General features: G+C 35.4%; 2 protein-coding genes and 1 non-coding gene across 3 annotated transcripts in view; 2 read left to right on the top strand and 1 right to left on the bottom strand.

Moving 5' to 3' along the window:
- Positions 1–17,545, top strand: part of LOC110374799 (uncharacterized) — a 340,622-nt gene that overhangs the window by 106,316 nt on the left and 216,761 nt on the right. The window lies entirely within an intron of this gene.
- Positions 15,303–15,375, top strand: Trnaa-agc (transfer RNA alanine (anticodon AGC)). The gene has a single exon. It is a non-coding gene; the product is annotated as a tRNA-Ala (tRNA).
- On the bottom strand, positions 15,522–17,156 carry LOC110374786 (glutaryl-CoA dehydrogenase, mitochondrial). Its single transcript, XM_021332665.3, has one exon. It carries the CDS (start codon positions 16,881–16,883, stop codon positions 15,612–15,614), a length of 1,272 nt encoding a protein of 423 aa, XP_021188340.3. The 5' UTR covers positions 16,884–17,156; the 3' UTR covers positions 15,522–15,611.

Below are 17,545 nucleotides of genomic sequence, written 5' to 3'. Positions count from 1 at the left end.
AAGTAAATAACCAATCAACGTTTTCTGGAATTACAGGAACAATCTTTTGTTATTTCGTATTGTGACATTTTTGAATAATTTCCTACAAATTGTATTCAGAAGTTGTTAAGTAAAACATATTTAATTCAAGTAATTGTTTTGTCATGTTTTTAATCCATTAGTTATAATATTTAGCTATTTTTTCCTTGCTCAAACTTTCAACTTGTGTGTAGTCAAAATTATCAAGATTAACAACTGTCTAATTATTTTTTAGGGAAAAACATTCCATTTATAATCATTGACCTAGTAATTAATAATTTTCAGACATCGACTAATTATGATAGATATAAAAAACCTCTAGGTACCTACCTAAGAATAAGGTGTCAACTGTCAAGGTGCTTACCTACCTGTATATAAGTGGTGAGCGTCTGAAGGAGTCTTCAAAAGGACGAGCCCTCACCATATTGATGACGTTCTTTAGAAAGGTCAGGTGCGTAGCCCTTGAAACGCGGCCCTCCGTAAAGCCATGAATATGGAAAAGTGGCCTACGTATAAAATACAAGCATTTACGCAGGGCTCCCTTCAGACTTCTTAAAGAAGTTACATTTATTCGCAATAACTAAGTACATAATGTATAGTATAACATTCGGAAACTATTAACTATTAAAAAACAGATTCAAATTCAGAAGAATGCAAGGATGCACCCTTATTACAGAAATTATGGTAATTTAGAAGCTCTAAAATCAGCATGACCAACCAATACTTATTTGATTGATAAGAAGGAATGTTCAATTAGTCACAAACCCTAAATCTGTGCTGCAAAGTGAATCTGCGCACAAAGCAAATACTTGTCATAACATAATATAATTTAACAGCCTACATTCCTAATAGGTACATAATATCTACAACTAATATATATAGTTTTCATATAATTTACAAATGACGCTCACGGGAGTACATTGAAAGTTACAAATTCGCAGTTAATGACCTTTTAATATCACCCCAGTTGGTACAACTCTCAACCTGTGTTTTGTTAAAATTATACCATTATATTGGTTCATTATCATTAGTGAAAATTATGTTTTGGCTCTATTACGTAGATATACGTAGGCTTGGCCGAGTCAATGAGCTTGCAAATTGCCATTTAAGTGCCTTGATCGTAACCATAAATTGTATAATATAATTAGATATAAATGAACTGCGCGTAACTAGATGTATTTGATGGAAATCAGTAATTTTCCTGAAAGCAATTGTGACATAAATATGTGCGTACAGCATATAATAGTTTTATTTCTGTCTACATAATACTAAAATTGGTCAAAATCATTCATAGAAAGGTCAGCATGCTTTATCATAAAACTGTGAGCAGTTTTATGCAAAAAAAACATGGTCCAACAGTAAAAAGCTTCAAAACGTCTTATCGCATAAAAATAAACGAAAGAACTGGCCGCTTGATAGAAAAACTCGAGCAATATCTTCATATATTATTTATATGCAGCCGAATAAATTCACAAAAAGAATTGCACCACGGAAAAGTTATGTTAAGGAGCGGTCGTAGCCAAAATTCTAACCGTACTTATAAGTAAATGTGGGTGGAATAAATCTCTAAAACGCTTGGCAAATACATACGAGCTCGGTTATAGAAGGACTTTAATCACGATAATGTCGACATGTAGGTGCATTAGAAAAATTGCTTGTATCAATAGCTCTTAACACGTTCAACGCGGAACGAGACCTTGTAGTTCTCGTTTGTGACGTTTTAGTATCGCGCAAGTGAAATCCTATGTCCATCTCATTTCGGCAAATGATATTTCTGTATGTTTCTTTACTGATAGAGTGGGACAAATATTTTTGTTCACATTAGGTACATTGGATGTAGTATTTTTATGAATGAAAACGTACGAGATCTAATAGGTCTCGTTGCGACCAAATAGTAAAATTTTGCATCTAGCGCGGAACGAGAACTAAAGGATCTCGTAGCGATCTCGTGCGAATCCTCACAAGAAAATAATTAGTGTCGTGCCAACTTTCGATGTGTGCATATCAATTACGCTATAATCAGGATGACGAATCGCAAACGCTGTCGAAAATGATTTCCAAAATCTTCAACTCTGTTACGAAAAGTGTTCAAACGTGTTCCTGGAGTGCGCAGTGAAAATATTTGTGTTAGCCCAAGTACTGGACATTCTTATCAAGAGCTTACTAATGTGTTAACATCACCACGCTGACCACGCGTCCAAAATTGTACATCGTGCAGCACGTATAAGTTTCTATAAATATTTCGCATACGTTTCTAATGCCTTACACTATAGTATTATAATAAATGATTAATTTTATCGATAATGCTGTTGGTCTTATTGTTTCTCATCACTATTTTTTATCGATACTATGCAATATCTGCAAAACGAGATCTAAAAGTACTCGCATTTTCTTGCTATCTAGTGCAGAACGAGATCCAAAAGTTCTCGTTTTTCTATTTTGTAAATTTTTCATTATTGTTTTCGACATAACTTGAGGCGGTGAAAACCTACTGAAAGGTCTGATCATCTCCTACCTACACATACAAAAAAAATATAAAATTATTCAAATTTCATAAAACTATTGGGATTTGAAGTGACTGAGTCATACGAGATCTGCTAGATCTCGTTGCGTTATTCCTGATGGATCACGACGAGAACTTATAGATCTCGTTGCGTCATATTAACTAGATGCATAAATGGGCTTCCGCGATGAACGTGTTAAGCTGAATTGCAGCGTGGCTGGATACAAATGTGTGAATTTTTGATTAATGAAAATACGTTGCGGTTGTAAGTGGGGTTCGAAGTAACAGCTTTTTTTATTTGAACAAACTAATTGTTCATGAATAAAATGTTTTCGCTGAATTTTCCCAATAAATGCATGCGTAGCTTTCAAATGGGTAAACCAATAAATAACGCGTAGTTATTAAAAATATTATAATCAGATAAGTAGGTAAGTAGGTACTCGCTGTTGACGCTAAGGAATAAATATTAGCTAAGATCAGTTTTAATTCTCGTCAAGCTTGACATGTTCATATTTTACTTTTTAAGATGGGCTTAGTCTTAGGTATACCTAAATACATAAGTACCTGAAAGCATGATCATTAATTTATTCTTTGCAAGTCCCAGCTTTTCTTTTAAAACATTGGTTTATTTGCAGAATAAAATGGCTGCTTTTGATAACCGCATATCTTTCCTGTTTCACAAGCGAGTCACAGCTAGAATTTTCTCTCTAATTAAGCCTCGGGTTTTTATTAAAACATTTCAAAAATGATAACGAGATATCATTTCAGGGAACCGCGCTATTATACCGGTTGTAAGATAGTCATCTACAGAATGGCTTTTCATTTAACAGAACAAAGGGACAAATCAAAATAAAGGCCCGTTCTCGAGTTCTTTTAAGTTTAAAAATACATTCCATGTCAGTAAGAATTTAATTTGTAATTATAAAATCGTGTAGCCAAATTTAAAGGTACGCACGCAAGTAATTTAATACAATAAAACTAGAATTTATTTCAGTCTAGTTATTCTGTTATATTTAATTAAATCTGAGAATTGATGGAATTTAAATTAACTGTAAGATTTGTTGTTTAAGCTGTCTCTAGCGTGAACTCTTGAGAATTCGTAAGAACGTTTTATTTATTGACGGACCTTAATTTGTAAATGGCAAGCAAGCTTTTTCGCTGAATAAAACATACATATAGAAACGTTGTTCATTCTAGAAAACAAATGACGGACAACTTGTCACACACTCCTCCCACATCAGTTATGGCCGCGAAATTTAAAAACCACCTGCGCGGACCCGACCTATCTCAATTTAAAATTGTTGCTGGCTATACTTACAAAAAGCGACTGCCACGTAACGGGGGCAGCGGGGCATCTTTTGCTTAAAAATTCAATATGGCTAAACGTACTTGGACTGTGGGATATATCACGTGAAAGCAATTTGAACACCTCTACGGCAGCACTAAACGTTATTTATGGTAAGCCCACGGCACTCAGTGGATAGCCCACATTGAGTTTCAAAGGATTTTCGGCAGTAACGGGTTTTACTATCGGCATTGTCACATACTTATTGTGGTGCCTAATGTTTGGACAGTGGTGATTTTTGGTCATTCGTTAGTGTTAGACTCAGCTAATGTTCGAAGTTAAATACATCAGTGTATTTAAAAGAGAGAGGGGACTTTTAGATACTTTTTACTGCTCTCTGTTTTCGAAATCCTGACATTGAAATAGGGACAATTCTAACTACATTGATTAAAAGCCTCCTTTCAGTAAAAATCCTCTAAAGTTATTCGAAGTTTAGCATTTTCTTAATAAATCAACGTAAAGAAGAACACAAAGTAAACTTATCAACAGTATTACGTCTTTCTAAATAAGGATAATCTGCTAAAAGTAATCACCAAATGGATAACGAAGGGAACAGGGAACTCTAATTTTACACAGCCGTTCGATCAGTTCATCCGCTTAGATAGGGAAACTTAGCTGCCGTAACAATCAGTCCGGCAACATTAGTCAAACTCGGCTTAAGGCTGCCCGAAATAGACTTAATGTAATCCTCTGAAATAATAATGAATTAGATTGATAGAGCCAGCACCTCACCATGAAATTAAGGCTTTGTTACTACACTATTGCGTTATACCCAGACGATCTAAACACCTTATAGAAATGCTAGACAGATTCCAAGACATGTCGACAATTGACAATATACCCCCAAAGTACTGCGCTCACATTAAGCGCAACAAAATAGATTGAATTTTCGGCTTATGCTAACAACGTATATATTCTCAAGCGACTTAAATAAATCCTAGATACGATACGAAATAGATATGAGAGGAGACAAAGTTTGTTCTACATTGAGAAATGGATTCTGAAAATAGTTTATATGTATTTTATTGAGCTTTGGATTCGTTTTAGCTTGAAATGAATATGTGTATTCTAAGCTTTACTGAGTAAACGTTAATTTTATTAAGAAGTTAATTTTAGTAAGAAGTTCGTTAAGAATACGAGGAATTTGAAAAGATTATCTCAACACATTTCGATACTATCGTGAGTTCATGACCTTTAGCTAAGTAAGTGTACTTTTTATGTCTGACAGCTACTATATAATATTGCAACAATACTTGAGAGATTAAAAATACATATTTAAACAATAAAATGATGCTCTAACTTTCAAAACAGATCCATACAGACACGAACACATTCAACAGGCACATCTCAAATTCAAATCCCTCATCCGCCGAGGCGTCTATTCTCACGCCATAGTTTATTTGCATCTCAGTATTTCTTAGCTCCTTGAAAAAGCACGCAATGAATAAGTTAGAAGAAGGCCACGGGCGGGTCACCAACAAAAGCTGGAATAACAAGCGAGGCTCAACCCTTGAGACAAAAGAAAACTCTTCGACTAACGATGTACTGGCTCGCACTTGACACCCGACGAGCGCTGCTACCATTTCGGGGATTAATTTTTAACACGAAGCTATATTTTCGCGTGATATTATTTTTGTTGCCATTTGGTCGGTGTTAGAAAAGTTTGGACAGCTTGTTGGGGTTTGTATTCAGATAGCGTAAGGATGTATTTATGTAGAGTAAGTGTGAACTATAATTGCAGGGCAATCTTTTTAAGTTTTTCGACACATTTTATGCCATGTTGGCATGACGAAATACCTACTGTTTAGAATGTAACTAAAAAAGAAACACAAAAACCGGGACTTGCAACTAAATGAATTTGATAAAAGCTAGATGAAATGTGCATTTTTTTTTATCACAACGTAAAATAACCACAGTTTGCAGAAGTTTTTTATTCCTACAGTAAAACCCTCATTCAAGCTGCCTCAGGAAGGCTAACTCAGCATACTGTCACATTGAGGCCATCGGCACCATTGAAACTCTGTTGTAAATCTACAGCCGGACGCTAGTGTCGCCTCCCGCGTCCGCCTGGCAATCGCCCAACATAATGTTTTAACCAACAAAGTTTTTCAACTAGACCAGCGACTCGTAAAAGTTACAACTAGCTAATACTATAAACTGGGGGTGAAAAGTAGAAATTGTATTTTAGGGTTGTTTTTTTGTGTAACTTTTACTGCATTTCGAGAACCAGAAAGGGTTCGTACATCCATTAGCTAATAAAGGACGCTATTGAAACACCGTATCTAAAACGTTAAACCCGGCTCAGTTAAAGTCTCGTAAAATGCAGCAAAACAGTCACCAGATAGAATATGCGTATGTTATGTGTCCGCGCTCTGTGACCAGATAAATACTGAACAAAGCCACATAAAGTGCACACAAAACACAAACATTAAATTGTTCCAAAATCCCAATTACTTATCGTTTAATTTCCCATTTCGGAATCCGCAGCTATTAGTTATAAGCGCTAAATTCCAAACTAGTCGGGTACAAATGTCAGCATTAACATATCGCGCAACACACGCCCCTTATTACTAATTAAATTAAGCAATTACCGCAAAACGACTGCTCAACAGTTCTACAACAATACACCAATTCAATAATAAACAAACTTGAAACAAGTGAACATTTCTTGAAATTGAAACACAGAAGCCAATTTCATTTGTTACATACACAAAGTTAAACAGGAACATATTGCAATAAAGTTTTGCTGAACACACGTAGGAGAAAAAGTGGTGAGAGTATGCTATCAGACAAGAAACCGAACGTACCGAGCAATAAAAACCTACAACATTAACAACTCGTACGGGAATAAAACCGCGTTACAACAAGACAGAGCTGGCAACACCCATTCACAAACAATGAAAATACGCATACCTACACGCTCCAGCATTGAGGCGTTGATACACGAGTCTACGTGATCTAGCAAATCTGTTTTGAGGTTGGGTGTTTACTATCCCCAAAATATCTTCAGATATATTCGATGCAATGTTTTCGGATACATAAAGAGATTTTCAAATTACTCCATTTCGAATTATTAAGACTTAAATGAACTTCTTGATATCAAAACGTCTATAAAATGTGACTGAATAATCTGTATTCGTAATTTGCCTCTTTCAAGTGAAGTCGACTCAATAAACTCAGTAGGCCTCTTCAGTTTCTGCTCACATTGCTTAAAGTAATTGTAAACCTTAAGAAAATCTGAATGGTTTAACTCTCAACATAAGAGGCTATTACTTAATGCTTCGCTATTAGCTCTTTGTAACTACATATAAGCTTTTATACTTTGAAGCCATTACAATTAAGATCAAATTATGTTTTGACTTTTTTTAAGAAACATTTTTTACAAGCTCTTTTTGATATCTGCCTATATTTTTGCGCTATTTAAAATTACCTTACTTTACCTCCAAATAATGGTCATATTATTTCACCTCTCGTGGCCAGACTGTGTACACAGGGCGTAACATTTAGGAAGCAAGGCTCTCATTACTGCAACAATTTGTCACGGGCGCACCGAGCGTTTCCAACTTTACACTGGTGGTTCTTACCCGACTCAGTTTGATGTGGTCTCACCGAAGTGCGTACTTGTCTGTCTGGCAAAACTATCGTACTGCAGATTCGAATTCTCGAAGAATAGGAGTAAAGTTGGTACAATAAATAGGTGCCATTATTTCTAGTAATTGAGATGAGTGACAGACTTTCATCTCCCATCTCAATTTTTGATGTATGTTTGTCCTCTATGAGTTTAATAATTTGTTAAAGTCAATAGTTGTAACAGTCAGTACATTCTTAGATTATGACAAATAACTCAAGCGCCATTTACTTATCTACAGTCTTTCTCTCCACCACAATGCAGTGATTCCGTCACAGCTACCTTAAAAAAACTCCCCAAAAATAATAATTAAACGCCACAAAAGGGGTAAACCAACAGATGTTAAGTTAAAAAATATGTTAATTGTTCAAATTAAACAAGCAATCTCATTGTGTACCAAACGGAGGCCGACTCGATGGCGTTCCGTGAAAATGGGCTATAGCCTCTAAATGTACCAAGTTTAAACAATGATTAGAATCTGGATTTATAGTAATTTGCAATGTAAATGTTAATGGAATCGGTTTATGAGTTGCTTTGAAAATATGAGCTTCAGCTTATCCACTTTAGGTTATCGGTTTTTATTCGATAGTAGCCAGAGATAAGGGTCGGTATCGGGATGTTATCAACAGCCTCGTTATCAGACGTCGTTCAGGAAAGCTAAGCTTAGGCCTAGGTAATACAATTTCGGAACCTATTTCGGTAATACCTTTGTTGAAGATACCTGTTTTCCTTGCCGCTTTCCTTAAATACAACTAGTATTTTTAACTTTCTGGATCATGTAGCCATATACCTAGTTCTTAGGTAAAATAATATATATCTATTCTATAGAATTGGTGAAATTGAAGTAATCAAAATTAAGATAAAGCACCTATGGCCAAAGAATCTTAAGAAAAAATCATTACACTCTGATTTTTTCGACGTACAACTGCTAACTCTTCATAAACCAGAAACACTTCTAAAACACAAAAATACAAAACCCACCTTCGTCCACTTTCATCGTTAAAATTAAAACTGTAGCAAAAGTGAAAGATTCAACGCGACTAATAGAGCCGTTCCATTGTCGAACCGCGATTCACACAACCTTTAGACGCATTCATCGAATCTGCTCCTCCTATAGATGTAAATTAGGATGAAAATTCAAAAGAGCACTTAGTTTTAAACCGGAATCGGGCCACTTCAAGTATTAATTGCTTTTGGTGGCTCATTGTTAGTCAGATCTGTGGGAGTGAGATGCAAATTACGCTAAACTTTGCAACTGCCCCACTTTTCTAACGGAAATGTGAAAACTTTCATGAAAAACAACGCCTGCGGAATAGAAAAGTCTATTCTGCTGTTTGCGAAAAAAAAATCTATGTTATTTTGTTAGTTCGGTTTTTGGGTTATACAAAATGGAGGATTCGGATATTTTTTTTTTATTTCTTCGGCTTTTACGCATAGTGAAATATGGATCAACGTATTGTTATAACATGGTAGAGGTACATCGCACGTTCGGAAAAATTATAAGAATGTTATGAATTGAAAATAAAAAAAGTTTAGGAACACTCAATAGATAAGTTAGATTCACTCTAATTAATGTTAATCCGGTTGATGTAACCGGGGTTTAATGTATTTCATACGTACTTCTACATAAGTTAAATAACAGAATGAAATCATAATAGTTTTTTACTTAATCCAAATCAAAGTTTTAAATTCAATTTATGAACGGAAAACTGCTTTGCAATCTTTGCCAACTTCAAAATTAAATTAAAATTCGGATTTAATGAAAAATTGCTTTTTGTGAAATTCCCTAAAGTTCCAGGAAAATAAAGAATCATAACTTTTCTGAAATAAGAAGCCCAAAAACCTATTTTTTTAAAGTCAAAATAATCCAATTTCTACTTTATTCTCAAAAGTACACAGTTTTCACCCATGTATGTGTTGTTCAATGTCACACATGTATACGTTTTGAGAAACGAAATTTAAATAAAACCAATAAGAGCCACATACAATTACTTTGTTCTAGTGAAAACAATTATCACTCAAAATGTCATCTGTCCAACTCAAAGCAAACAGCATCTACATACATACTTACAGTAAAATCATACATTCATTAAAACATTCCCATAACAATTAAAGCGAACTCAGACACCCCGACCATAATAATTAAAAAAATATAATCCCCAATTAAATCGAGAAAGATATTGGAAATGTAATTTACGTTATGGCACGCATACAAGGAGTTAATTAGTAAAATGCAACGGCGAACATCGAGTACACGATTGGTTTTGTGCTATGTCAGCCCGCCTGCGTGCGGGGCTAATGAGAACGTAAATATTTCAATATGGCCGCCAATATTTTATTGATAACTGCGTTCGGTTGCATGTGAATTGTATTCTGTATGCTTGATGTGGAATTAATTGCTGGATTTTGGGCGTTTGATGGCGTTGGTATTTGACAGTGACGTTTTTGTTTGTTGTTCGTAAATTAGATGGTATAATGGTGTGGCATTTTATAGCTAGGAAAGAGGCATTGCTCCAAACATGCAAAAAAGTAACAGTTTTAATACCATTGGGTGTCGAAATGGATTAATTTGGAACGTTATGTAGCTGAGTGGTTTTAAAGTATTGAAAAAATATCACGAAATAAAGCAACAAAGAATATAAGCAGCTCTACTTTTACTTATCTCGTTTTGACCTTCTAGGTCCTCAAAGCTCAAGTTTGTCTGTTTGAGAAGTCTAAATATGTTTCTGTTGTCCCAATAGTCCACGGAAAAACATTTTTCTTGTTTAAAATTTAGTAACGCCTATAAGTTACTTAATAGCAAAAAGTATTAGCCTGACGAAACTCGTATACCTTCTTTTTTCGTCATCATATTTAAATAAGTACTTTTGGGACCACAAAGCTGCCACAATGTTTCAAGAAAACCGTGTAACTTTTTTGAGTATGAATTTGAAAAGGAGCGCCTTTACTTTTAACTTCGCGGAATTTACAAAATATAAAATCAAAATCAAAAGTAATTTTTCATAGTAGGCTGAAAATCAGCACTTTCTGAAGGTCAAATTACGAAAGACAGCCCCCAAAACGAACGCCCTCCAAACTTCAAACGTGTTTTTGCTGGGAAGAAGAACTGGTGGAACAAACTCCCCAGCAACACTATTGTAAGTAACCAGTAGCCATTTACGGTACAAAACAATAATCCAATCACATTAGTTTTATTATAATTAAACTCTCATTACATTTAAACATATCAAAAATATTTTATTTGGGCCAGAACCCACTGTGCACGCACATAATTGCGTATTTATCACTAGACAAATACATAATCTAGGTCTTGTGCAATAAGGTCCTCCCATCAATGTGTGCGCACAAATAATTCTGGGTACACACGAATGCAGCACATAGTGTATAATACGTATAAGGTTCATTGGAAATTGAGTGCAATACACAGAGCAAAATTTGATATTTGCCTAAATGTAATTGCTGTAATTTAAAAATATGTTTAATTGCTGTTTCTAACTCAAGGAAATCAAAATCTAGTATTGCCTTTAAAAACATTTTTATCTACATTTGTATCAGGAAAAATAAATGCTACGTAAGGCGCTCTTCGTCTTTTTGCTACTCAAAGGTAGCTCCCATTATTAGAGTAAATATTTCAAAATAACGAGCACTAAGATCGGCTTTAAACTGTTCTTTGTGAGCCACAGCCATTTGTCGTACATGAAATAATTTGTTTTGCACAAGAAAAATCGTGGAACGATACGTAGTGATTTAATTATTTACAGTTTTTAATTTGATGGATAAGTTATTCAGAATTAGAAAAATAAAGAAATAAAATTGACTGTCACAATTTTCACTGATATCATAAAATTAGACCAATGACAGTGAAGGTGAACCATTATGTAATTTTATTTTCAGGGATGATACTGATGTGCATCGAACCTTGAATGCTGTTAATCTTTATTTAGCATATCTGCTAGTTGTAACACTATTGAGCTAGTTTCAGTTCATATTTGACAGATTTGCACACTGCAGTCGGCCGACAGTTGAGCCTATGGCTGGCATTTTTTTTTAAATAATATCTTAATTCCCATCAAAGTTTTCAGTCGGTCTGACACCGGTTAAATATTTGATCTTTGTAATATGCGTACTACCATTCATCCTTATACCTACTGAATTATGAGGCCAAACCAGCCTTGCCAAAAGTTTGCAGTTGCAATATCTCTTAATATCATGTTATAATAATGTTATGTTATACATGTTAGAAACTAACGCGCACACCATTACAAATGCACTACAAATCCATGTACATCAAATCACTGTCATGTATCACATACATTAGCAACACCACATTATATGACGTTACATTAATAATGCAGGGACAGTAAAACGCTTGTAACCACCACAGCTGTCACCCGCAGTAGACCTACACTTGCATTACCATCTAAATGTCTGGGAGTAATCTATGAAGGGACCAAGTCAGTTTATCTGAAAAAAAAACGACTATCACTGATGTACTACAATTAGACCGATAATTTGACACTGAAGGCAAAACATTATGTAATTTTATTTTCACTGTTCAGTTGTGCCTAATATTTTTGGCCTTGAATCTTTATTTGACATATTTTTAGTGCTACGTAGATTTCAGCTCTGTTTCAGATCATACACAATCACATCACAGATTTAAAGTTACGTTATAATAATGTTATTCACGTTATACCTACCTCTAAACTAACACACACGCCATTCAAATGCACTACAAATCCATGTATCACTTTCAATCACATACATTAGCAACACCACATTATATGACGTTACATTAATAATGCAGGGACAGTAAAACGCCTCCAACCACCACAGCCGCCACCCTCTTGCAGTAGGTAGACTTACACTTGCATTACCATCTAAATGTCAGGAAGTAATCTCTGAAGGGACGAAGTCGTTTTTAAGGTGTTAAATGATCGCTGGTCAATATTGAGCCTTGTGTTTTGTTTTTTGAGAAATCTTATTTACCTAGAGAAAGTGATAGAGGGATATTTTAAAGGAAAATGATAAATATCTGTTGATACGAAATCGGTGGTGACTTTTTAGAAACATTATTATTGACTGTCATTATTGAACATACGGCAGTCGCTACGGATAGTGAGAAGCCAGTCTATACAAGGGGTACTGGGTTGCCCGGGTAACTGGGTTGAGGAGGTCAGATAGGCAGTCGCTCCTTCTAAAACACTGGTCTTCAGCCGCATCCGGTTAGACTGAAAGCCGACCCCAACATATACGGGAAAAGGCTCGGGAGATGATAATTGACTGTTATATTTTTTATGTGTCTTCAATTAGTAATATTAAAAGGATTCTTCAGAATTAACGTAGTACTAAGCAGTATTTGTGTTTAACCGTTAAATACGAGCAGCTTTGCCTAATTACCACACATGCGACTGTACTAACTACTCGACACCGATCATCCGACACGACGAAGTTATAATCAGTTACAAACTTCTAATTAAAACCACGCCACTCCAAACTGAAAGTTCATCAAAATCACTCCTGACAGTTAAACCTACATTGGACCAGCTAACTTTTTTACATTTTTGAGGCCAGTTTTTGATTCAGGCAATTTAGTCCCTATAGAAAAGAAGTTGGTGTGGATAATTTACTTCATCGTAATTAGTTGTAATAATCATCAACAAGCCGATTTCCAGTTTTACATATTATAGTCAATTTGACCTTCTCAAATAATTTCATGTCAAACTTGGACTAAATTTGAAGAAACTGTAACTTAATAAAATATTACGTTGACGTAGAAACAGGAACTTCTGTGGTGCTATTTTCAGAACCACTTTAATTAAGAATTTGTAGGACGTCGAGGAGTATATTACAAGCACATTTTTATCTATATTCGTAGGTAAACTCGTATCAGCACACCTCCACCGACTTTGATTTATCAGCGTGGAAAAACATTTAAATAACGTACTGATAAGCAAACTAAATAGGTACTCGTATGATTGTTGTATCACTTGCAACACGAAACATTTGCCTCTTATCTTGTACATATTATTAAAGATAAAAGTATAAGAAACCTTACTGCCTAAGTACTTGCTTTTTAGCTTAGCATATCTACTGAATATCGTTGATTGACTACTAGAACTTTATTGCATACTCTTTTTGTAATGGCTTCTCTTCCCAGGGGAAATATTAAATTAATGTAACTGACTCAAAATATGCTATTTATAGTCATTCTCAAAATAACTCGTCAGTATTTGTGCCATAACAAACCTCCTTCCATTATTTCACTCATAAAAGGGACGTGTTAACGCAATATTCCCAATTAGCACACATCTAATACAAAAAGCAATATCCGGGCTAAACACGAAAGCAGGCGTCTTATCAAACACACATAATATGAGGAAGACAGCCGTACTCCCTATTTTCCCTTATTAAGGTATATTCGTATGCAGTAACGCTGTCAGCCTTATTATAGACGTGATAAACAATAATAGTGATCATCACGCACATGAAGTGTTATTCTAGTAGGTGTGCTGAGCGACAAAAGTGCTCGTTTTCACGCAACTGTCTGTTCATACGTTTTTGGAGACTTCTCTATTTGACTGTACGTTAGAATAGTGGGGGTGTGATCAAGTTGGTGGTGGATTTGTTTAAATTTCTTCAGTAGGTAGTATAACTAAAAATATCTACATTAGCGTAGCACAATACCACTTCCAATGTGATACCTTTTCCAGACAGTATTTTGATACAGAAGTCCAACTTATCTTAACATTGTATTTTGCTCAAGCTATGCTAACAAAAACGATGTTTGTTTGTATCGTAATAAAATATCTAAAATACTAAACCTATAAGAACGAATTTTATATTAGACAAAAATAAATACTCTTAATAATACATTGTAATTATACTAAAACAACATCAGAATATGCACACAAATCTTACGTACAATCGAAATTTCCCCCTTCACCGTCCCATTCTCTTACCGTCTTATTAAAATAAATATTCTGAGACGCAGTGATATTATAGCTCATCGCTAAATCCTTTGCTGAGGGTGTACAGCCACTGAATTGTGTTTCAAGAGAAAAACGATCGCTCCTGCTTTCAATGATATTCTAAACAGTCATTGCCTGCGGTTATTGCTGACACATTTCATAATAACTTTTCTTGTTGACACTATTAATTTCCCCCTACTGAATAACTGAAACCCTGATAGGATACTTATCTTGAAAAGTTTCTTTGATTCGTTACCAATTATTAAAATTACGTAGTCAATCATAAAATAGACATTCTTGGTAGCTTGCTTTTAAAGGTGATGTACTTGAAAAACGCTGGCCTACAATAATGATTACATATACGCTTGATAAGATTTTGACTTCGTGGTGGGTCTCTATCATAATCTTTTTTACCACAGAATTGATAAATCCAATAATCCGATACAGTACCTATATACATAGATTGTAGTACCTAATACCTATCAATAACTTTTGTTATCCTTCTCGTTATTTGTATTCCCTAATTAACCCGTTGTATGTCGAGTCGGGGCATAGATATATACGCGAACACAATTGATTTTCTATTGTTTTATAAATTAGTGAAGAGAGGTTAACACAAATAATTTTTCTGCCATGTAATCACATTTTGTATGACTTGTTCAATATTGATAACAGTATTTGTCTTAACTAATTAACCGTGTACGTGTGAGTCCGATTATTATTTGGCGTGTGATAGTGTGAAGTGGAATTTACCAAAATAATCTGTTAAATTAATATTTAGCCTTGTGTCAGAAATTGTTATAGATACCAAACAGCTATTTCGCACTTGCTTCCATCGGGGGCGTAGCTCAGATGGTAGAGCGCTCGCTTAGCATGCGAGAGGTACCGGGATCGATACCCGGCGCCTCCAAGATCCACTTTTTGCTGTCAGAAAACTTTTTACTATTTCATTATAAAATATTATACAAAAACTGTAACTATTATAAAACTGAAACTCGATGTTTTCTACTGTCATAGTTATATCACAAGTTCGGGGAAGGAAAAAACAGCACTGTGTATTATTTAACATTTTAATATCGATAACAAAATAAAGTTTTATACATCATATACAAAATAAACAAAAATAGTAGACGAGTATTACAATAATTAAGAGAATGCTTGTATGCCAGTGATAGCTCTGCCCAAAATCAGTGCGTGAATATCATGTGTGCCTTCATAAGTGTTGACGGCCTCCAGATTCATTACGTGTCTTATGATGTGATACTCATCAGACACACCATTACCTCCGAGCATATCTCTCGCATTTCTAGCTATTTCCAAAGCTTTACCACAGTTATTCCTTTTCAACAACGAAATCATATCAGGAGCTGCCTTATTTTCATCAATCAGGCGACCGACTCTCAGACATCCTTGCAAACCGAGGGCAATCTCTGTCACCATGTCAGCCATTTTCTTTTGTATTATCTGGTTGGCAGCAAGAGGTCTTCCAAATTGTTTCCTATCTAATGTGTACTGGCGGGCGATCCGCAAACATGTTTCAGCGGCACCGAGAGCGCCCCAAGCGATCCCATATCGAGCGTTATTGAGACATCCGAAGGGCCCCTTCAGGCCCACTACGTTGGGCAATAAATTCTCCTCCGGTATTACTACTTCGTCGAGCGATATCATGCCCGTTTGCGACGCTCGCAAAGAAAATTTGCCATTGATTTTAGGAGTATCCAGGCCCTTTTTGACTTGCGAACGTTCAACTATGTAACCTCGAACTTTACCTTCCTCGTCTTTAGCCCAAATGATCAATATGTCGGCGATTGGAGAGTTGGTAATCCACGTCTTAGAGCCTGATAGCACGTAGGTTTTATTTTTAGAATCATATTTAGCTCTTGTAACTAGACCGCCAGCATCACTGCCGAAATTTGGCTCCGTCAAACCAAAACATCCTACCAGTTCCCCTTTAGCCATCCTTGGCAAGTACTTTTGTTTCTGTTCTTCGGTTCCATACAAGTAAATTGAACCCATAGCTAAGCTGCTTTGCACACTCATAGCAGACCTATAAGCTGAGTCAATTCCATCCAGCTCTCTTGTCATCAACCCATAGGTAACATACGAAACGCCGGCACAACCATAACCTTTAAACGTGCATCCAAGTGCGCCCAGTTCTCCGAGCTCCTTATAAATTGTTCTATCAAAGACTTCATTTCTGTTCGCTTCGATTATTCTCGGCAATAGTTTCTCGTTGCAATAAGCTTTGAACGAGTCCCTTATCGCCTTTTCGTCGTCATGTAATTGTCCATCTAAATTCAGCGGGTCCTCCCAGTTGAATGTAACTTTTGCGTATTTTGAGTTTGTGGTCGACAATGCTCTTACATTTGCCTTATTTTTACACAAAGACAACAATTTCGTGGACACTGACACAGCCATTACGAATGATTAAATAGTTCAACACAAAAACAGTGGCGCGACACTGACAATCTGTTGTTTACTGTAACTTGTTTATCACAACACTGACGTTACTGCTGCGTTTAACTTTGTAATATCTTTATATCACTGTACTTTCATAAAAGGTCACTTGATTTTCACAAATTTGTACTTATATAATAGTTTTTTAAAGATTTTGCCCAATTCATAACCTCTCCAGCTACGGAGAGACAACGATTTGTTAAAATAGCATATCGCGACTATGTTCGTATCGGTGAACTTTACGTCATGCGGTGTGTACAATACGTAACACTTGCGCGTGTGTGAGTGAGTTATCTTATTTCCATGCCAGTTTACTGGACGTTGCCGTATCATTAACGACCTTATTGTGAAGGATATAAAATTGATTTTCGCTGGATTCAAACATTGATAAATATTATTCCACTTTTACTTGTTGTCTTAATTTTTATCAGTGTACTATGATATTGAAACAGTCTATTTAATGATAACAAGAGTACAGGTGGTATTAAAATTCACGTTTGCAAAACAAACACGCCGAACACGTTGAAGGTCAAATTTTATTAGAATTGTTAATAGGACTAATTGTTTATCTTTCGGCAACGAAATGTTAAATAAGCGTTGGTGTGATTTTAATAATTACCTGA

Source organism: Helicoverpa armigera, chromosome 8 (assembly GCF_030705265.1).
Source record: "Helicoverpa armigera isolate CAAS_96S chromosome 8, ASM3070526v1, whole genome shotgun sequence".
Classification (NCBI taxonomy): domain Eukaryota; kingdom Metazoa; phylum Arthropoda; class Insecta; order Lepidoptera; family Noctuidae; genus Helicoverpa; species Helicoverpa armigera.
Note: the sequence above shows the minus strand (reverse complement) of the source record. Positions and strands in the feature narration are given on the sequence as shown.